General features: G+C 35.0%; 1 protein-coding gene across 1 annotated transcript in view; it reads left to right on the forward strand.

Moving 5' to 3' along the window:
• SNTG2 (syntrophin gamma 2) overlaps window positions 1-23597 on the forward strand; it is a 200608-nt gene that overhangs the window by 105280 nt on the left and 71731 nt on the right. Inside the window, exons 5-8 of the mRNA XM_021551123.2 lie at window positions 5461-5504; window positions 5605-5646; window positions 17684-17771; window positions 21259-21350. Of these exons, the coding sequence (XP_021406798.2) occupies window positions 5461-5504; window positions 5605-5646; window positions 17684-17771; window positions 21259-21350 (266 nt within the window). The remainder of the gene's footprint in view (window positions 1-5460; window positions 5505-5604; window positions 5647-17683; window positions 17772-21258; window positions 21351-23597) is intronic.

Here is a 23597-nt window from a genome sequence, read left to right on the forward strand (position 1 = left end):
TGAGGGCTTTTAAGAGTTTCACATGCCAAAGATGGTTTGGTGTTAAATTGTATGTGATACCTCCTCCATGGGTGTATTTCTGGGTTTTGGTGTTGACTCATCACAAACAGGGTACAAGCACGGTAACCCAGCCTAGTCTGAACAAGCTGGTGGGCATGAAGTGAGATTGCAGCGAGCTGCACAGCATGGTTCTGTCCACAGATGATGTTCTTCGTCCCTGCAGCTGTACTCAGTTTCACCAGCCTTGGAGATTCATTCCACTGAGCCAGACAGCTCAGTATTAAGGATGAGTTAAGGGCAAACAGAGACATTTAGGTTTATAAGGAAGCCAGAATGGATCAAAAATTTGTTATACCTTGTGTTAATGAAGGGGAAGACCGAATCCAAGGCCATTTCTGAACATATAGTCTCATTAGAACATAAGGCCTCATTAGAATATAAAACAGCTGAACTGGGTGGTATTTAATTTTTGAACATTAATATCACTTTAAAATTTCTTCAGGTTTTTGTTTTAACATTAATCTTATTTTATATCAATCTTTTGTTATCTTTGACAGTGTTATTTTTCCTTACTATTAGAAAGCTACTGATATATGAAGTTAGCATACTAATTGTTCTTTCTCATGGACCTATGCCTCCATCTCTAAACTTATTTTCAGAAGGCATGGAAGAACATTCTTAACATTTCTGATTTCTTTTTAACTGTTGCCTTCTTTAGACTAGACGGGCCATGAGAGGCAGTACCTCTTAATAGAAGGAAAATCTTAAAGAACTGTTGAAGATCACTCAACTAGTAAAAGTGAAGTATTTTGATCTATGATTCAGGAAATTTTTTCTATTCAACCTAGTAAGAATGTATTTAAGGTCTAATGTCTGTCAATAATACCAATCTTGGAAAATATAAAGACATCAGATTATCAACAGACTCAAATCTGCATAGAAATGTGGATCAATGAACTAGTTGTAAGTATTTCCAGAGACTGTTCAGTAAATTTACCATTTCACTACTTCAGAAATTTTGGAAAATTTGATATAGCCCTTCTTCAGCCCCAGTGGATATGAAAAGTAAACAAAGCAAAGCTAGAATTACTGGGTTTTTTTCCCTTCTCGCTGAGTACAAAAGAATTTTTAATAGTTCATGAAACTGTTAGAAATTTGGGGTTTTTTTTAGAGATTGGAATGATGGATAATTTACATTTGGGAAAGTTTTTCAAATCTAATATAGTGAAAAAATAAGACTTTAGTTTTTTTAATTATTATTTTCATACCATTACTTCAGCATAAGCCCTTTTAGGTTTCCATCCTTCTTTCCTTCGCTGAGTATTACTTTTGAATTTAATCAATGTGAAGCATTTAATCAGCATTAAACATCTTTAAAGATAATTAAGATGAAGAGTAAAGGTGATGTAGCACTATTTTTCAAGTAAAACTTCAAGAGGCAAACTGGATTCTGGAAAAATTGAATTTATTGTTTCAGTGAATATGGTTATATGTTCCATTGTAGCCCAAAGCTCTTTTTGAAGTATTTTGGTTTTAGTGTTGCTTCATTTTTCACATAGTGACTGATAATTGTAGAGTAGCCTTTCACCTTTGTATATGAGGATGATGCCAGTGGGAGATTGTGGAAGATTTTACTTAATATTTTTTTCATGTAGGGAGAATGTGATTTCATGGAAACATCAATAGATGTCTTCAGGTTTAAAATATGCCTTAGAGAAACAGGACTGACTTTTTATCTCCAAATATTTTTTCCAGTTACTTTATTTCTAATATATTTCTAAACTATATTGTAAATTCTGCATTGTAGTGACACACCCTCTACAATTTCATTTATGATAAATGTATTTTTGAGTAATCATCATTGATTTTAAATTATAGACCATTGGCTAAACCCAAAGTCTTTCATCACAGGCATGTTAGCAAGCAGCAGGTGTCCAGCTTATTGGTTTAGTATGCAGCATAATGCACTTCGAGAGAAAATTCCCTGATTGTCTGAGTGTTTGGTATTGATCACATAATGCTCCTTCTCTCATTTACTTATGTAGACAGCCTTGATTGTTTTTCAAGATTCTGCAAGCAGGATATAATTGCTTTGTTCTCTTAAAGTATAAAATTTATTTGGTAACACACATGTGGTGGCAGGGGATTTTGCAGTATTCATCACCCCTGTGGAATGAGCAATGAGTCTTTGCTGACCTGGCAGTCAACAGTCCTGGGGAAAGGTTCAGCCTCCACTGCTCCATAGAAGACAAGGGAATTGTCTTCTATGCTGCTAAGTTACAATCCTCCATTTACCCACTTTTCTTCCTTGAGAAGTTGCACATTTTCATATGACTGTTTCTCCTTCTGAAGCCTTGAGCTCTTAAATATTGTTATTTCAAGAATTTTAGTTGTGTCTAGAATTTAGTCTTTGCTTTTTTTGCATGAATACTAGTCTATGTATTTTCTTATAATTTTTTTACAATGCAACGGTTTTCTCAGATGACTTAGACAATGTTGCACAGCTGTCCTGTTGTGTCATTATGCAGGGAATCACAGATATATGAACATCCAGGAAAATGGTAATACATGCCTACCTGCTCACAAATCTTCATCATGCACTCTTCTGTCAGGATCTCAGCTTTCACATTTTCTGGTTCAGTGTGATTTGCTTTCTTGCCCTACATTTTTCTGTTGATACTTACAGAAATTTTTTCCAGATTAATTTCTTATATTTCCACATATCGTTATTTACTGTGCTTTTTCCTCTATTGCTGTTTCCAGCTGATCTTCCCAAAAGCAACAGCTGCTTTGACCACCTAGTAGAGCCAACAGCACAGGGTCTCACGAAAGAAGCACTGCTGCTGCCCACATGTGCTGTCCTCATCACATCTGTGGCGGGCAGATCAGCTGAGTGGTACTTGTTGAAGAGCAAGCAAACCCATCTGCCTTGCTGCAGGGGGTTGGAACATGAATCTACTGTGACCCCCACACAGACAGAGTGATATCTGAGGATTGGCTTGCTAGGGATTTCCTCCTGAAGGAGGCTGAGGACACACTCTCCCTGTGTTCCAACTTGTTTTGTTGCTGTCCAGGTTCTGCACTGATTCCAGGTTCAGGAACTCTTGCAGTACTTGTAAGCAAGGTCTGCTTCTGCCTATTGGGGCCCCTTGCAGCTGTTGCAGCAGGAATGTATCACAGTGTGGCAATGGTGTGGCCTAGGATAGACTGTTCAGGGGTCCACAAAACAGAAAGTTTTTTATACTAATTTTCCTTGGGCAGCTTCTCTTCCCATGAGAGCATTTAGACTGGAGGACCAGCCTGATCTTGTTTAAAATGCCTGAAACTTACTGTATGGATATAAGGAGACTCATCATCAACTGCTTTGATTCATGATCTCTTTCTGTTCTGCTTCTTCACACATGCCTTTTTTTATCCTGGTTTTCAGCTGGGATAGGATTAATTTTCTTCTTAGTAGCTGGTACAGTTCTGTGTTTTTCATTGAGTATGGGAATTATGTTGATAACACACTGATATTTTAGTTCTAGCTAAATAGTGCTTTCCCTAAATCAAAGACTATTCACTGTCCCATGCTCTGACTGCAAACAGGTGCACAAGAAGTTGGGAGCAAGCATGGCCAGGAGAGGTGATCTAAACTGGCCAAAAATATATTCCATGGCAAAGAAACATTCCATCCCATAAAACATCATCCTTGGAATATAAACTGTGGGAAATTGGCTGGAAGCTGGCAGTTGCTGCTTAGGGATGGATTGGACATCAGTCAGCTGAGGATGAAGAATTGTATTGTGCATCACTTGTTTCTCTGGGGTTTTATTGCACACTGTCTCCTTTCCATTACTATTATTATATTTTATACTTCAATAATTAAACTGTTCTTGTCTCAACCCAAAAGGTTTTTTTGGTTTAGTGGTTTTTTTTTTCAAGTCTTCTCCCCATCCCTGGGGGCTGGCATGGGGTAGAAGAATGGGGTTCGAAAGGATGGTTGAGCAAATTGGCTGCATGATAAATAGTTGCCAGCTGAGGTTAAACCATGGCCACTTGCTGATACAAACAATGCTTACAATTTCTCCACTCACTTCTGAGTCAGTCAGACATAGTGGACAAGGGCGCATCCTTTGAATTCATCCTTTTCTTCTTTGCTGCAACTGGAATTTCCAGCTCACCCTCTTCCTTCTATCTACAGCTCAAAGATGCTTCCACTTTTTAAAAACAACCCAATGGCCCTAACATAAGCACTGAATTAAAAATTGTTCATATTTTGCACTATTGGTATATGAATTACTAATATCCCAAGTAGAAGCTTAGTATTGAGATGCCCACACTAACATTCAGTACCTCTACCAATATATTACTTCAGATTGCTTTGTGACAGTTTTGAACTGCTTTAATTCCATTAAATTTCTGTACATAGATGTCTTTTCTATGCCAGCTATTAAAAATCCCATGCATGATTTTAAATACAAAGTAGGACGAGAAGTGGGCTAAAGACCTCCAATGCAACTTGTAACATGATTTTTAAAATAAATAGTGGAATATTTCCTAAGTATTTACTAATGAACTATAATTTTTATCTGCCAAAAGAGTGGTAAACAATTTCTTTTTTAAAAAGTGCTATTTTGTAACAAAGGCACATTTGCAGTAGCAACAGCTAAATTGCATATCTGCAATTTCAAGAATATTCTATTCCGTCTTTTCTTTCTTTTTTACTTCTACTTTTGTTTCTCATAATACTGTCTTCATTAACATTGATGGCATTCTTCTAAGCCTCAAGCTGTGACCTTAAAGGCCATGTATAAGACTAATAGTCCTTCTCTAATACCTTTAGTCTTTTCAGGATAAGAGCCTTAATTTTAATGAATTTAAGCATTTAATTAGATAAACATCCTCAAATTCCAACCAAAAAAGTTAAAAATTTGAAAGTTAGTGAATAGACCTCAAAAATTTCATTATTTGTATCTATGGTGAGTTGATTGAAGTTTCATTACATTATTCCCATTAACTTTGTAGGCAGGAAACATGAAAATTGTAGATCAAAATAATGTTATTCTTAGGGACAAAGCTAACTCAAACTTAACGCTAAAGAATTGTATTAAATTCCAATCACAACCTCTTTAATTATGGTAGTCCCTGTTTCCCTTTAGTGGAAGAATAATGAAAAGTGGGAATCACATTTTCCACATAATTTATTGAAATCCTTCATTAGTTAGAATTGACATTTGTATTCCGTACTAAACAAGTTCTTTATGCTTGGAAAGTAGCTCTCTTAATTTATTTAAAATTGCTAGAGATCTGTTACCTTTTTTGGATGAATACTGATTGCTGTGCTATTGGTATTTTCACAACCAAATCAGTTTCAAATGAGGATTGCAAAGAGTGTGTTAAAGCAATTGCTGGAAGAGAATATAGTGTTTTTTTCAGTACTACTATCGATTAAAATCTACTCCTTCTGTAATCCCACAGCTGAACAGACAGGAATGTTATTTATAGGAGATGCAATAATACAGGTCAGTAAACATTTGCTTTTTTCCACAGACATTTGATTCATACTTGCTTTTATTTCAGTAACTAACTTTGCATTACAAATCATTTTCTCTCTGTTTTTAGGTTAATGGTATAAATGTAGAAAGTGCTACCCATGAAGAAGTGGTAAGTCATTCCACTTTGATTTTTTATTGGGGTACAGAATATCTTATGTCCAAACTGTTCTATCTCTGGCCTTGTTTCAAATGAATTTACTGTTTTTTACTATAAAGACAGTGCTATCGTTAGGGTTGCCATATATTTGATTATTAAAACTTTTCCAGTTATTTAAGTCCCTTTTGAAATCATATCGACCACAATGTTTGGTCTAACCTAAAACAAAATAATTTATTGACTTGTGGTCAGGTTTTACTGATTTGCTTCATTTACCAGACTGACTGTATGAGGACACAGCCAGTTCACATTCAGTTGATGTGCAGTGCTTTTCTGGTCTGCAGTGCAAGGCCATAAAGATAAAAATTGTTACCCCTGTTGCCTGTTTATTGGCAGTATCTCAGAATAACATCTATAGCAACCAGAAATGACATGGGCTTTGGTAGTCTTACCAGTGAGGCAGAAATTACATGGGCAAAGGAACTAAACTTGCTTTTGTTACTTGAAGGTGGTCTCTCTAGGTCAAGTTAAAGTGCAGCTGCATGATCTTGCACTCCTTTTCTTGGTGTTGATTTATACTATCAAGCTGACTCTCTTACAGTCAGTCTCAGTAATAGTTAGATCTATTGTGTATTGGTGAACTGCCCTCCTGCTGCTTGTGTTGTTATTGCATTGAAAAATTTTAACTTCCAGAAAGTTGCTCCTCACAAAATGGTAAGTTACTTCCCTTAAGAATTGTCTGTAAAAACCAAGACTTGCTCCAGAACTGTCAGTGTAACAAAGCAGAGATGAGGAATGAGAGAGAAATGCGTAGTGTTGCTCCTTTCCCTGTACATGGGAATTCGGTAGAAGCATTAAGCATAATTGCTACTACCACAGCCTGTTACTATGATCAGAATGAGGTTAAAGAGTGTGTCAGGCAGTAGAGAAAAGAACTGGTTCTATGAGATGAGGTGGGCTGTTGGCAAAGCTCCTGAGAGAATGGAAGATTTATTATTTCTTATTTTATCAAAAGTATGTCTTTACTTTTTTATGAAATAATGGTTGAGATACGGTCCTCTTTATTTGAATATTATGAGTTCGCAGTTTGAAGGAAATGCTTTAAAAAAGAAGGTTTGGGCACCAGAAACACCACTGAAGAAGGTATATAACATATTAAGCTTGTGTACAATATATTAAGCTAGTAATACAGTAATATAGTGATTATGGGTAGTTGTCCGGAAAGCAGGAGGTTAAGGATTAAGACCTCATCTAACTTTTAGAAAATCATATCTACATCTCTCTCTGTAAAAGATGCCCTAAATGTCACTCAGGTTAAATGAGAGGTGCTCCAGCACTTCTGTTCAAAACACACTCATCAATGAGGCTTGGGTATTCTTAATCCACTCTGGGTTCAAGTTTACACAACTTGGTTAACATAATACAATGTTAACATTATGCCGTGGAAGCCTGTCAAAGGTTATTGAGTAATTCTTTTGGCTTGCTCTATATGCATCTGGCACCATGGTCTCTCACAGACTGAGTCATCTGCTTCGAGGTGGGATTCCTGAAACACCATCCTGCAATACAGTGTGAAGGCATTTCTTGCTGCTTGCATTCTGCGTGCAGGAGGCCTCTTTTGCAAACATCTAACTCAAGGTTATGAATTGTACTGTGTGATCCAAGGGACTGTGTACTGGGTCTAGGCTGAGGCTGCATTAGTTTTCTTTGTAGCAGCCAGTATGGTGGTGTAGTTTTGTTCATGACTAAAACAACATTAGTACCATGCCAGTGTGCCTGTTATAGCTGAGCAGTGCCTGTAGGCCATCAAAGCTTTCTTTTCCTCAGTTTCTCCTCTCAGTGAGTAGGCTGAGAGTTGTCCAGAAGTTTTAAGGGGATACAACCAGAAAAGCCTATCTCAACTGACCAAAAAGATAACCCATATCATATAACATCATGCTTAGCAGTAAAAATTGTGGTGAGTGTTTTCCGTGGGAAGCAGCCATTGCTCAGAGACTGCATGGGCATCAGGAGGTTGTGACTGATTTCCTTTGCATGATTTGTTTTGGTTCTTACCTTTGTCTTTATTTAAATTACTAAATTGTCTTTATCAGAAAACTGTCATTAGCATGAGGGTTTTCTTCCTTTGTGGTTCCTATTCTCTCTCATCCTACCAATAGGGGGGAATGGGAGTCAACCCACCACAGACTGCTGAAAGTGATGCTGCTTGCAAAGGTAGATTCTGGATTGCTCTGCTAGTCCAACTGTAATGATAAGCCATTAAGGGGCAGATGCAAATATGTTTCTTACTTTTTTTGGTGTTGAACTGATGGGTTTTTTCTGTTTGTTTGTCTTGTTGTGGTTTGATTATTTTATTTTTAAATTGTAATTCTAACAAATGTTTTCAAAAATTTTATTTCAGTTTTTTTTATTCTGTTTGTTTCACAGTGGCATAACTTGCTGTTTAGACTTTTTCTCTGCTTTTGCTTTCTGCCATTTTAGAATGTCTGCTGGTTCACCCTTGCAGGATGAGAGGAGGTGCACTCAGTCAACACACACTCAGAAAACCTTTATTTTACAAAATTGAAGCTTACGTGTAATTGTACATCAGTATGGCTCACAGGTGTTAAAGACCTAAAACCCATTGGGGTTAAAACATGGAAGAGAAGGCTAAAAAATCGGAGTACTTTAGGAAAGGAGGCCAGTTTGTTCTGTCTTCTACCTACCATCTTCCCTCCTGAGATGTTTTTGTAGTTAGCTGGTCCTTCTTGTACCAAATAGGTAGTTTTGTTTCTCGATCCTCGAACTTCAGCAGTGTTAAAAGATTAACTTCTGGGCAAGCCAAACAATTAGCTGCTCTGTCAGCAATAATTTAATAAACTGGCTCTCCTGGTTTTTGCTTCTGATACTAGATACTTGTTTTTCTCCACAATTATTCAAACTGCTACTATCACACATTAGTTCTGGCTAAGGATATGGATAGAATAAGTTATTCAGAATCAGTGCCAAGAAAAATTCTGCTTTTGTAGAAGGTAATACAATAGTGTGGAAAATTGAAAATAATTTATTTTCCTTGAACCCTAAGTTTAATTTTAGAAATAGTCTACTGGTGTGGAGAATGCAGAAAATGTTAATTCAGAGATTAATATAGTTTCTGTATTGTGTATCAGAGAGGCAATTTAATTTTCTTTCCTTGGTGGCTAATCAGGTTGTCAATGTGCATAACACGAAAGGAGCAGTGTGATCTCCTGAGTGGAGAGAAAGAGGGAAGCAAAGATAAAGGAATATTTTGGTTGAAGTTCACAAAGGTGTGCCAATTGGTGTTCTTTGGCTGGGACTTCAATTTTTAAGATATTCACAATAAACTGTGAAAGGAAATGAAACATGAGGTTGCAGTTTTCTGATTCAACAGAATTTTTAGATTCATAGAGTCAGAAAATGGCTTGTTTGGAAGGGATCTTGAAGATCATCTACTTTCAACACCCCTGCCATGGGCAGGGACACCTTCCATTACACCAGCCTGGCCTTGAACACTTCAGGGATGGGACATCCTCAGTTTCTCTGGCAACCTGCTCCAATGTCACCACCTTCACAGTAAAGAATTTCTTCCTAATATCTAATCTTCCTCTTCTTGAGTTTAAAACTGTTCTTCCTTGTCCTATCACTACATTCTCTTGTAGCCCCCTTTAGAGTCTGGAAGGTCTCCCTTGAGTTTTCTCTTCTTCAAGCTGAAAAATCCCAACTCCTACAGCCTGTCATCATAGGAGAGGTGCTCCAGCCCTTTGAGCAGCTTCTTGGCCCAGCTGATAATCACAGGGCTGAGCAGACTTCTTGGCATTTTGTGGTGTGAGTCTGGGTACTTTTCTCTCCCTATTCTTAGTGAAAGAGAAAAATAAGATTCAGAAAGATTTTTGTGAATCCCCAAGGTAAGCACTGCCCTGTCCTAAAATGCACTAGAGGAACCTACTTGTTTCCACCATAAGCAAATTGCAGAGGATATGATGAAAAACCATCTCTGTTGCCTTTCAAAGGGGAATTGGACAAGGTTCTACATAATCTCTCATGTAGACTGTTTTATATGAATCTGTGACTAGTTCAAATGTAATTTTGTATGAAATTAATCCCATTTCAAGGATTAATAAACTGATTAACTAGAAAATGCAGGAGAGGGTTAGGGTTTCCATTTTCCAAAAATGGAAAATTAGGTGTTGCATGTTATTTTTTTCTCACTATATCTTACTCATGTATTTTATAATAAATTAGTACATTTGACACATTTTTAGTATTCCACACAAATGGTGATCTCTTTGGAATTTTGCTCAGCGATCCAGGAAAGTACTTAAAAAAAAAATTATTTATTTTTATTTATGAATTTATTTATTTATTTTTATTTATGAATATTCTCACAGAAGGACATTATTAAATAAAATATATCCATTAAAACAGATAATCCATTCAGTGGGAATAATATTAGATTTTCAGTATTTGAACAGTTTTTAGTCAATAGTAATTAATTTATAAAAATATTTAGTATTTCAGATGTTTACTATAATGCTATTTAATGTGTCATTGGCATGTCTGGCTGGCAGTGATGAACGTTCTTCATTAGACTGATTAATTGAGATACAAGGATTGAACCTGAAAATTGTTTATCTTCATTGAGATAACCGAGATTTTATTTTCATTTGTCTTTTCATCCATCATCCCTTCTGCATTAGCTATTTTTGAATTGAAGTTCTCTGCATGTTCTTCTGGAATTCAGTCCCGAATGTTGGAACACTGATTATGAATTTTATCCATATAATATCAGAATAAGAGATCAAATAGAAAAAGTAGTGGAGAATACATAGCTAGAATAGGTGCATTATGGTTAACTACTCAACAAATATATCAAAACTAATAAAATAATAAAAAACATAGTGATAGAGTGATGGATTAATATATAAAATAATAAAAATTATTATAAAATATCTTGTCAAATAGATACTTGAGAAGTAGCAATTTTTTTATTTACAAATTTTAATGTGTAGTAATATCTTATAATCATAAGTGGATTTTATTGATTTATACTGTTATTAAAATAATTAACTTCACACAAATGAAGATATGTATTTGCAATGTGAAAATTGCAGTGCTATTTTCTGTTAGTTAAACCACATGTTAATATTCTAATATGCAATTATTAATTTTTGAGACAACAACCTTATGACATTTAAAGAAACTAAAAGTAAAGTTTTTGTTTGATATGCACAGAAGGTCTAATAACTTAAAATTACTGCTAGAAATAGTCATCAATAGAGACCAAAGTTCAAAGAAACTTTTTTTTTACCTAGATCTCCCAGGTAGTGTATACATTAACATCTATAGATAACCTTACGGACCTACACATATTTCTGACCCTAGACTATTAACTTCAAATTACTCCTTGAATTTCTGAAGATTTCCTGTGGGAAGCTTTTTGATTTGAACATGCTTTTTCACCCAACAGAAAAGATGTTTAAAATAAAAAAAATAAATACTGTAATGCAAGTACAAAAAGTATAAAATGAGAGCTTGACCACTTAAATGAAGGAAAAATGATTTTTTTTCTATGTAGACAAACTGTGTTTCATTTCTTTGAGGTCTATCTTAATGGTACCAAGATTGAAACTTCACAGTACTTTTACTTTGAGCAGTACTGCAAGATTTACTTGAATAGTTCGTCCTTCGTGCTGCAATTTTTTTGTTTTCTCAGCATAGAAAAAATATTCTCTTAATATTGGAAGGGTAATTCTACCAGATCCAGAAGAACCGGTAACTGAAGATTTGGGATTCCTCTTCATGCCATGAAATAGTTTGATTTCTTTTTCAACTGCATGACTCTTGCATTTTCTTGGTAATTTCCAGAATTTGCTGTTAGATTGTTTAGCTTGCTTTTGTTTTTTTAGATGGTTTAGATTATAGTAAACTATTTCTGTTTGGAGTTTAATCCAAAACCTTTGCCATCTTATACTTTTCTCACTCTAGCCGATTTCCAACACTGACCTATATTGTCATTAGATATATAAAAGACATTTAGAGGGTTTTACATATCATTTTTTCTATCACTATTACAGTGTAAGAAGCTTTCACTTGTTTTCAATTATACATATTGTCTTCCCAATATAGTGCTGTTATGATTTTCTTTAAATGGACAATCTGGTGCATGGAGTAAGAATATCTTGAATGGCTTAAGGTTTTGATGTGCTCCAGACTGTGAGAGTGTCTCCAGTTACTTAAAGATGTGTGAACAGAAACTTCATGGGTAGAATCCATCACCCAGAATTATTATTGACACGGAACTTGCTGAAATTATCTCAGACTGACCCCTTGCTTTCTTTATTCTCAAGAGATTTATATTTGGGATCAGTCAGTGTGAACATATAGATGTGGAACTGTTTGTAGGTTACTTTCAAGCACAATGCAGTTTTGACACACAGCTGTTCAAGAAACTGCATCATTTCTATAAGTTGGTTTTCACTGAGAAGCTCTTTACACATGAAAAATTAATGAAGTTTATGTTTACTTAATGCACTGTTATCCATTGTTAGATATTTATAGGACTACAGACACACCAAAAAAAAGATACCAAGCTTTTATTTTCTTAACTTTATCTCAGTAGTGGTTCATTGTTCCTTCCAATACAATTGTGGAAATCAATTTTATTTCAAGCTCTAAATATGTTAAGAAAGTATTCACATTAAGTATTTCATATTTCAGCACTACTAATTTACTTCCATCATTTCACAGGAACTACATTCCCTACATTAAAAAAGCAGCAAGTACACTGGCATTATGAGCATTTCCAATGTACATAACCTTTAAGGAAAGCAGAATTACTATAATTAAAACTGATGGAAGAATTCAGGTACCTCACACAAAGAAGCCCTAGGAAGAATTGAAATATTTGTTAAGCTATAGATGCAAAATTTAACACTTGGGTAAAGCACACCAATGTGGCTGGACAGCTACAATTTTAAGAAGTAATTGCTAAGGGTAAAAGGAGTTGAGATATTTAAATTTTTTTAAAAGGTCCTTGAAAAGGACTGCAGATTTTTTTTTTTTTTTTTTTTTTTTTGTGACAGAAATGTTTGTAATTCTATGGATGCTGATTCCACTTTACCATATGCATTTCCAATCACATGTAGTCAGCTATGTGTATCTGTCTGTTGTGACTTTTTGATACCTGAGACAATTCTTTCTTTTTACAAATAATTCATAACAGTAGATAAGCAATAAAACATACAGCTTATTCTTTAGTTTTGAGTTCTGTGGTTTTGAACCCTTTTTATTTATAGCATACTGGTCGCAGTTGAGACTGATCTTAATTTCCAGAGAGAAGTCTCCATAATGCTCTGGTATTCTTGAAATTTTTTGAAAATGTTGCTTCCTCAGATTGGGTCTTCATACTTCAGGTAATAGTTACCCTTAAGCAAATTTATTTAAACTTTAATTGATTCAGGGAACAGCCAAGTTGACTCAAAATTTATTTTCTAATGTACAGTATGTAACAGCACCTTTGATCTTCCAGACAGTTTTGCAAGCATTGTTTACACAATGTTAATTACACACTAGAGTGTATAATTAAATTTAAAAAAATGTACAGAATAATGAAAAAAATTAAAATAATTTCTTGTTTTGTTCATAATGCTTAGTAATTATACAGAAGCAGCATTATTTTTTTTTAATTGATACTGAAGCTATCTGTAAAAATGTCTTTTACTAATTTATAGGCAGAAATCAGAGAAAAGTTAGAACTACCTAAACTAAGAGAAGTTGCAGTTTACTTTAAATCTGTGAAAATTTCCAAAGTCTACATTGACTGCCACTTTTCTTAGAATATTTGTATAAATTGTTCAGACACAAAGGCTTGCTTTGTAGTAGCCAGCTAAGCATTTAGAAAGAGATCATTGCTCACTGAATAGTGCAACACTAAGGAAGAGAAGAATCAAAAGTATTTCTTTTAAACCATTCCATATTTGACTATTGGAAAAGAGACAACTATCAAGAAATCATTGTTTCTTGAACTAACTTAATTCTGCTTCATGGTCTTCCAATATGAATTGCAATCCAATTTTAATTTTAAAAACTATTTTTAAAGCCATTTTGTGTCTACTGTCATTTTAAGGTCTACTTGTACTTCAAGGTTTCTGTCTGTCATGTATCTCCGTTGCCTACTCATAGACATATAAGCACCATACCAGATTTTTTTATCCCTGTTCATATGCTTTGAGTTGAAATTGCCAAGTTTCCTAAAGTGCCTCAAAGTATACTTTTGTCTAGGAGGCATTTTAAGTCTTAAATACTATTGTTCTGTCTGAAGAGTGAAGAATTTTTTAAAACTTTTAATTATCTAGATTTCACTGGGGCATTCTTGGCTTTTTGGGGATTTTTTTTGGTTTTTTTATTATTGTATGTTATGGTTTAACTCTTCATATATTTTACTACATCTTAGTTTTATGCCTGCTCTGTTACAGGCTTGTACATAACCTTCTACCCAGACACTTTTCAAGTCCAAGACTTGCACTTCGTGTGAATTTCAAGTGTTTTATTTGGGAAATTCTTGTACATCAAGCTTAGGCATTCATCAGGTGATTCACATCCTTCTACTTCAGAATTTTTGCTTCAGAATTTTAGTCCAATTTATGTACTTAAATATTCTTAAAGACATGCAAGATAAGATTAATTTCATCTAACTTCCTATGTTTAAAGTGTAAGGTTATCATCCAGATTCTTTGTATTTAGAGATACATATCTCTAGTGAATGAGGATTTCTTTGTATCCTAAGATCTTTACTGATTTCTAGAAAATATATTAGCAAATACATAAGAGTTGAATATTTTAAATGGCACTGTGAAATGTTTTCACTTCTGCACTCAGAATAGATATTGGCTAAAGGGCCATATGGGTGAAATAATTCATAAAAAAATTTTCATTTTCAATTGCTGTTCTTAATAAAACAGAACCTGTTTCAAACAGCCGAAACCTTGTCTAAATCTCTAAGTGGTGTGAATAATAATGTTCAGATAGGTTTGAAGATTTAGATCAAATCACAGTAAACACAAAGAACCAGAATTTAAAAAGAATGCCAGCAGCTTTGCATTGTACCTTGTCTTGTCTGCATAGATGTATATAGAATTTCTCTTAAATGGACGTTGACAGTAAAAATGAGATAGCCAAGGTCATTAGGTTTTCCTAAAATATGAGTCATATTTTTCTCTGCAGACTCTCTGCTGTAGTTGAGATGTAGAATCTCCTATTTATATTTGTAACATTGTCTCTGTTCTGTTCTTGAGAAATACATATGAAAAAGAAAAGAGTAATAAACCCTGGATTAATAAATGTTCTTAGAGATACACAAAGCCTGAAAACTGGAGCCAGCATGAAAAGCTAACATTTCAGCTGAAGCCCTTTTTTCCTTTATACACATGAACGTAAGTGCCTAAACACACACACACACAGAGTCAGCTGCACTAAATGCATTTAATCAACCTTTAAAAAACATCAAAACCCACTCACTCCTGCAATTTTCTTTTCATAATTTTACTACAACAGTGTAGCAGTGAATGTTACTCCAAAGATACTGGATTTGCCCTTTTTGGACTTAGTGGACTTTTGCAAAAGCTTCAGCATCCCAGAGCAGTGCAGTATTTAGTGACCTTCTGACTGTTAAGACCTTCTTGTGATCACTGAATTGATTTAGTTCTGTTAGTATGTGTGTGGTTCAACACTTGGACCTCTTCAGACACTACTTGAAGAATACTAAGAAGCTTCAGGAGAGTATGATACAGTGTGAATATCTTTTAAGGTACTAGTGATGCTTGAAAAATTTAAACCAAATCATTAATACTGGAGTTATTTCCTTTCCAAAGTATAATTTGTAATAAAAAATGAAATCTCATACTCTGCAACATTTTCTCATCTATTCTTTCATTTTGTTCCAACAATTTTTGTATTTATTTTTGTAAAATTTGACTAATGTCTTCCAAAAGTACAGCAATATATCTGCAATGCTGTCTCCTCTCATTTCTTGACAAATATAAATGTTTGTGTGCAAACATTCCTTGCTTAATTAAGAGGAACCATAGTTTTTCTTCTGTGTCTGCAAAAGGTTTATTTCTATTAAGAAATTAAAGCTCTTTCTTATTATTCCAAAGGTAAAATTAAAGCACTTCTTTGGCTTATTTAAAAAGGCAATTGTAAATAAGAAAGTGAGTTCTCAGTATTAATTTTATTTGGTTTCTATTTCTTCCCATTAGATATATCAGGTCCACCTTTAAAACTTGTTGCTTTTGAAATTTTCTATTTAATTATGCAAAACACTGTTGTTTCTGTACGGATTATAAGCTAAAGTTGGCATTTTTAATAGATTGACCATGTGGTGAAAAGTAAAATGATATTACAAGTACAGCAGCACTTGGTAACAGGATCTTGTATTTTTTGACAACTGTGGCTTCTCCCTGCCCTGATACTTTCTGACATTTTTAATTGGGAAGGGAATGTATTGGTTGTCCTATTTTTGTAACAGTAGAGCGAGACCAACAATGCTACCAGTCACCTTCTGTGTTTCTTGAGCAATAAATAATGTCTAAACTAGGAAACGGGAAATTTCCTGCAGAAAATAAGGGGCAGTGGATTTCAGGAGACATAGTTTTCTTGCACCTTAGAATTTAAGACACACTGGTTTGCTTTGCAGCCCTCACATACTTTAGTATGACCTTAAAGAAGCATGCAAAGTTTGCTACACTGTCATTCTTGTTTACTCCTGTTGTGACCATCTTTAAATGGATTAGTCATCAAACCAGTGATCATATTATTTTTCTCCATGGTGTTTTTTCCCACAATGAGACCTCAGTTGTCCACAAACGCACAACACTCAGATTTCTCATGTTAAGTAAGTAGCACTGACTGTTGTATTTTCATAGTAAATCATTTAAAAGCAGATCAAGATGGGAGGCAGATGGGGGTGGAAGAAAAAAAAAGGAAGAAAAGTTATTTGTTTCCATCAGACATAAGCTTGATGTTTTCATGTAAGTGAATACATCAGTCTCTAGTGTAAGCATTATTTTATGTACACAAGTGGAAAACTTAAAATGTTTGAGGTAAACCTGCATTTCATCATGTTGGCCAATGTGATATTGTGCTAAAACTGTGGTCTGGAACAACACAGCCACCATCTTCCTCCCAGCACATTAAACCATTAAATGCATCTATATAAGTCAGTTTGCTACACTCAGTTACTTTTCTGCTAGGTGGATGAATGCTCTGGTTATGCTCAGATTAGGGGCGACAAGCTGTAGCATCATTTCTGACAAGCTGGATAAGGGATATTTAGGCCCTGTGTGTACAGGCCACATGCAAATCAAACACAATACCTATTTCCTGAGAGTCACGGATATGAAACTGGGGAATAGCTTTGCCCTGTAGTAGGAACTGAGTTCTATCAGAGATATTATTTGTAGTTCTGCATTTAAAAAACCACTTTATGTGGTAGTGTGCTATGCCCCAAAGTGAATTCTGATGGTTTAAAACATGTCTATACATGTGTATTTGTATTTGTTCCCTTTTGGTTAACAAATAGTTACAGACAATGAAGACACAAAACTCAAAACTATATTTGAAACACAAAAGCGTGCTTAATTTGGTACCCAAATCAATCAAACCAAATACTTAAGATCAAGCTGTGTATGATGTAAGGTACTGCCATGTGTCTTTCTCTTTGTATACAGACAAAATTAATGTATTATATCTATATATATTTCCCCACTATCTTATGTCAGTTTTATAAAATCAGTTAGTGGAAGTTGTGTTCAGCTGGTCTGTAATATCAGGTTGCCCAGCAAATTACTTATTCAGGTTGTTCCATTAGTCTTGCCTACACTTTTCCATTGTTGGTGTGGTTTGATCCTCAGCTATTCTACATTCTAAGTCAGAAATGCTTACACTGAGTTTATTAGAGATCAACAGGAATGTTGATTTCATTGTAAGTAATGTGCTTTCCATGACTGATTGTTCTTTGGTTTAAAGTAGTTGTTATTTGTCACATTGACAGGTACACCTACTGCGAAATGCTGGCGATGAAGTTACCATCACAGTTCAATACCTCAGGGAAGCTCCATCATTTTTAAAGCTCCCATTAGGTAAGAGGAAATTAGTGAATGGGAGTAATTTGTTTTCCTCTTTGCGGTATTCTTGTAATAAGCTGGCAGTGACAGAAATAGAAATTCAATCCTTGAGTGCTTTACAGGAAGAAATAGAAAATTGTCTGTCTACTTCACTGTTTGACATATAAGAATCAAATGCATACTGCCTTGCTGCTTATGTATAATTTATTCAAAATAAAACTGAAAAAAAATTCATTAAAATGCAGTACAGTCATGGGTGATAGCTGAAAATTTTTCAGTAGAAGCTTTGCCTGAATACAATAAAATAGTGTTTGCAACCATTTGAGTCATACATTTACACAGAAAGGTACTTTGAGGACACTTACCAAACAAATGGATAACTAATTATTTATATTTCATAGATTACTTTGCTATTTTGATTGGTTTTGTCAGCAGAATTAAGTTGAGACAACTGAGTATTTTAAGAGTAGCAATACTAAAAAGTGTATAAACAATACCGATCAGGGAAGGTTGGGGCTCTTTTGGATAGCAGATAAAATATTCAAGTTGCACAGTTGTGATCAGTGTTGTAATTAGAAAAGTGTTCATAATAAATCTGTTTATTTAATCAGATTAAATAATTTTATTATTTAAATAATATATACCATATATTTTATTATTTAAATCATGTTATACCGTTTCATTTTAACAGTTTATTTTCTCTCCAAAAAAAGCAAAACATTTTGAAATTTGTCTTGTTCTTTGGATTGATTTAGATTTTATTTAAGTTGCACTCAACTATGTACTTTTTTTCCTAATTTAACAGACTCACAGGTGTCATAGTTTAGACCTTGCCATTAGAAGAGTGCCAGTCATTTAATCTACATTTTTATATCTGTCAAAAGCCAACTTGGCAGGCCTCTACTAAGGTGAACTATACATTTCATGCTAGAATCTTTCTTTCAGTGCATACTGGTCATCATTTTAATATGAAAATATATGGTCAGTGTTTCTTATAATGAGTCTTCAGATTTGGTCTTCCTGCTTTTCCTACTAGATCATCAGACAAGTCTAAAATTATGTTGACAGTGCCTCGGATATCTGTGTCCAAGCTTAAACGATTTTTTGGCAAATTAGCAGCATATTAGCAGTATTGTCTATGTGGTTGAATATATTTATTTGTGACTATGACAGTGCTACTAGAACTTGCATCTCGTCTTGTAGACTGACATCAGTCACATACTTGAACTGATTGCCTGTCATTGGTTAACCTTAGCTAAGAGCCCAGCTCCCACTCAGACACTCTCTCACTCCCTGTTCTCAAGCAGAATGTGGTGTACAAATAGAACAAAAAAGCTCTTAGGTCAAAAGAGATTAACTATTAATTACCATCATAGCCAAAGCAAAGGGAACATGGAGAAACAAGATAAATGTATTGCCTATTAAAATAGATTCAGGCAATGAGAAACAAAAACAATACAAAATACAAAGACAATACAAAACAAATAAATTGCCCCTTACCTTCTTCACTAGCCTTGTGTCACTATTTCCTTGCTATTGTCTCTGCTTTTCTGCATTTTACCATTTGTTAAATAATTTCCCAGAGGTGCTACCAGCTCAGCTGCACGGCCCAGTAGTAATGCAAGATCTGGCTGGATCTGTCTGGCTGGCACAGGGCAACCCCAACCATTTCCCACTTTTGGAGACATCCCAGCGTGTAAACACTTGCCACTAAAACCTAGTGCACACTCTACACAAGCTGGCTGCCACCTTCACAAGAGGCTCACATAGGTCCAGAAATATTGATGCCCTCTTTATACATCATGGGGAGCTTGGCTTTCTCACCAGGAGATGCTGCAGCATTCCTGACTGGAAGACTGAGATCATGGCAGTGCTTCCATAAAGTGCTATTTCTGGAAACAGAAAGCAGAGATTATCATCCCATCTCAATGTGACCAGCTAGTGGTTTTGGGGGGGTCTGTCTCTGATTACTGTTCAAAGAAAACCTTTTCTGGAAGAGCAATGACAGTGCCATTTTAGACAAGCTGCCAAACTATCAAGGAGTGCAACAGTGCTTCTGAAATGGGGTCTCTTGTGTACAAACTGCTTATTTTGGGCAGCATATCAGATTTGTTTCCTTTATGCAGAGCATGAGGAAATTTTTGCAAGCATTACAATACCCTTCTGAGTCCCATGGATGACCCCAGCCTTATACCACATGCTCAAAAAAAAGAACTTGCTAGGTATGATCAGACATGTAAGGAACTTAAGAAATTACCCTTCTCCTGAACTGAAACTGGACCTCCACAAGAGCTTACATGCACCTCTCTAGAATGTGTTGTGTAGCCATTCAATAGGGGCTGAAACCAAGGTTTGTGAATCAAGTGATCTTTGGTAAATGTCTTGCTATAAGTATTCATTTTTCTGGTGAGAAAATAAGCAAATAAGGTGGATAAAACGACAGAAAATAATGCTGATTTAAGACAATAAATAAATTGGAGTTAAAGAGAATAGTAATGGAGTTACAGAGAATACCACCCCGTTTCAAGCTTTTCACAAGTTGATGCACAAAAGGGAATTCCAGTCATGAAGCATCAATACCACATTTAGAAAGCTAAGCAGCAATTCCATTATGCAATAAAGAAATTCCCAAATCACACTGCAGGCAGGATTTAAGTGCATACATGTGTAATTCTGAATTATCTTGGCCACTCCTGCCATCCCAGAAGACTCAGGCACTTGCTCCCCTACCATCCAGCATTCGGTCAGACCAGCTGCTGTGCTGGCAGTTTTACTGCTGTGGTGTGCTCACTTTAACTGCAATCATACTGTCTCTTTCCATTAACCCATATCATCACCATGAGCACATCAGCAGGAGTAGCATCTGCCTCCCCTGCTTCCTTCTTATACATCTCCCTCCCCTACACCATCTCATGTCATGGCAAAAGCACAAGATGCTGTAATATGGAAATATCTACCTACAGTTCTCACAGCATTTTTTATATGTGCCATTCCTTCATTATTGCCAACAAAAAAAACCAGAATTTGACATTAATTTATTCGTGGATACTGATTACGTATCACTTAAGGATGAGACAAGGACTGCTTATTTTGAGTGTCTCATTCCCAGTGAAAAAAGGCTTAGTCCTGCAAAGAGTTAAGCATACAAATAGATCCCATGAGCACAGCTCCTCTCAGATGAAACCTTTTTTATTTCTAGACATTAAATATAGCATATGGATATTTAATTGTCAGTATTTCTAAAATGCAATAGTATTTCTGTCTTGGTTTGGGAAATTGTATTAAAAATTCTTCCTGTGTTTTACAGCTGGAATAGATGTTCTCTGATCTCTCTCTCTCTCTCTCTCTCTCTCTCTCTCTCTCTCTCTATATATATATATATATGTATATATATATATACACACATATATATACACATATATATGTATGTATATGTATATATATATGTATATGTATATGTATATTTAACATCAGCAGGTATTTTTCTTGATCTGATTTCCAGGTTCCCCTGGACCATCCAGTGATCACAGCAGTGGAACTTCATCACCTCTCTTTGACAGTGGCTTACATTTAAATGGAAACTCAACTAACACGGTATGCAGATGAATAATAAAAGCATGGTGGGTGTGAGCTCTATAAGTTATTTTCCCATTTTGAACGTAAAAATGCTAGAGTAAGACTACCCTAGTTTTGTTCTTGTTGTTTGCTTTGATTGATTTTTATGTGCTTATAATGTAAAATTCTGTACTTATAAAGTCCTCAACACATGGTCCTGAACTGCTAGGTTTTTACTCTGAGACAGCTGAGATGTTTGGAAGAGTGAACACTGTAAAATTTAGTCATTATTTAGACATGAATTTATGTGAACTTATGTCATGGTTTGTTGAATTGTAGCATCATATTGTTTAATTTAATCCAGCTGGAGATGCTGAAATGCAGGTGAAATTAAGAAAATAATGTAAAGTTGAATTCTTGAAGAAAACTTTTTTTAATAGGAAAGATAAGGAGAAAAAGAAAAGTAAATAAAAATGGAAAAAAGATGTCTCTGTCTTTAACCCAGAGGATATTTAGTTCTTTTTTTTCTGCAGTGAATAACTGTGATTGAGTTAATTGCAGCATTGTGGGGAAAGAAAATAAGTTCTTTTCTCCAGGAAAAGCGGTAGTCAGCAAGGAACATAGGATGTCTTAGTAAGCAACAGTGCTGTCCTTTTAGTAATGAAGATTGAAGATGTAAATACTAGCTGTACAAGGACATGGACCTTCGTGCTCAAAACCTCTTCGACACCTAACAAATCTCTGCTCTAGTCTTTCAGTTGGATATTAAATTATACAGAAAGAATACCCACTGAATGGACAGAAATCTTCTCCTCTGTTTTCCCTTTTCTTCTCAGGCAGTGAAGAAAATAATAATTGTCTGATGCTTACTGTACTTCTCTCAAGATTTGCACTTCTTTGAGCACTGTCTCTCTATACTACTCCTTAAAGCTTGTTTTCATATGCTAAAAATATATTCATATATGATAGTATAAAGGCATTATGTACAATAAATAAATAAATAAACAGAAATTTGCTGTGCTGATACTTGTACCTCATTGTTTGGTGTCCAAATTGGTCATAGATACAAAAGGTTTAATGTTTATTTCTTTGCAGTTATCCAGATGATTATTAACTTTAACTGCCTTGTACTGTTGTCTTACTAAAGAATCCAAACCTCGGGATCCAGCATGCTGCAAAGCCTGTCTACCAGATTCTCTTCAGGCAAAGAAAATCCTTTCTGCAAAGAGCTTACATTATAAAAAAAGAGCCAGCGTTAGCATATTTTAGTAAATTAGCACCTACTAAATGCTGGAATGAGTGTGTTGTGATGATTTTTAACAATCACTATGACTGCTGTGGGAATTGCATACTTGGAACTTATATGTTTTATAATATATTTATATTATAAAAATATATGGCTGGAGTTTTGTAACAGAGTAATTTATAGTTGCCAAGATAGCACACAAAAGTCTGGTTATAGGCTTGAAATATAAGCAGAAAGACAGAAATTAAAAAGGTGTAATAGTAAGGTACTAGGCTGATTTTATACAGCACTTAATTTTTCTGAAGCCTGACATAAACTCACGTGAAGAGCTATGTGTACAATAGACACTATGACCTAGAAGTGGAATAAACAGGACAATCTACATCATAGATCATAAAAGTCATGATCTCCCTTCACAGAAAAAAAAAAAAAAAAGAAAAAAAAAAAAATTGCTAGAATCTTATTGTGAAACTCAAAAGCAAGGCCTTACCTATTTTGAGCAGGAATGACAGGATTTTGAGATGATGCAGTGTATGGTCAAACCTCTCAAGCTGTGAGTGTAACTGAGCTGTGATCATATATTGAAAAGTGGTTATGAATGTCTTTTAAATATCATCTAGTGAGCACTTCTATTTTATTCAATTAAATATTTTCAGTTTTATGGAAAAGTAACAGCAGAACTGACATTTCCTGTAGTGCTATTGCCGAATAAGGCTAATGATATTTGAATCCCATTTTTACATCGTGTTTTGAATCCTGTTTTTACAAAGTGAGTCAAATCTCCCTCTCCCTGGTAAGGGAGATCTGACTCACCTTGAACACTGCATCTGGTAAGTTTGTGTTGCAGTTTTATGTAGCTTAACCACACTCAGGTCCATGCCATAATAGACAATGCACCTATATTTATAAGTGGAAATTCTACTCCAAAAAGCACTCCATGTAAAGGAAAGTACATGAATGAGAGCTAAGGAATTACTGTTACTCCAGTTTTACCAAGCTGTCATTTTGGATGTCTTCTGGAAAACAATAGCTTGTATCAC

This window comes from Lonchura striata, chromosome 3 (assembly GCF_046129695.1).
Source record: "Lonchura striata isolate bLonStr1 chromosome 3, bLonStr1.mat, whole genome shotgun sequence".
NCBI classification, from domain to species: domain Eukaryota; kingdom Metazoa; phylum Chordata; class Aves; order Passeriformes; family Estrildidae; genus Lonchura; species Lonchura striata.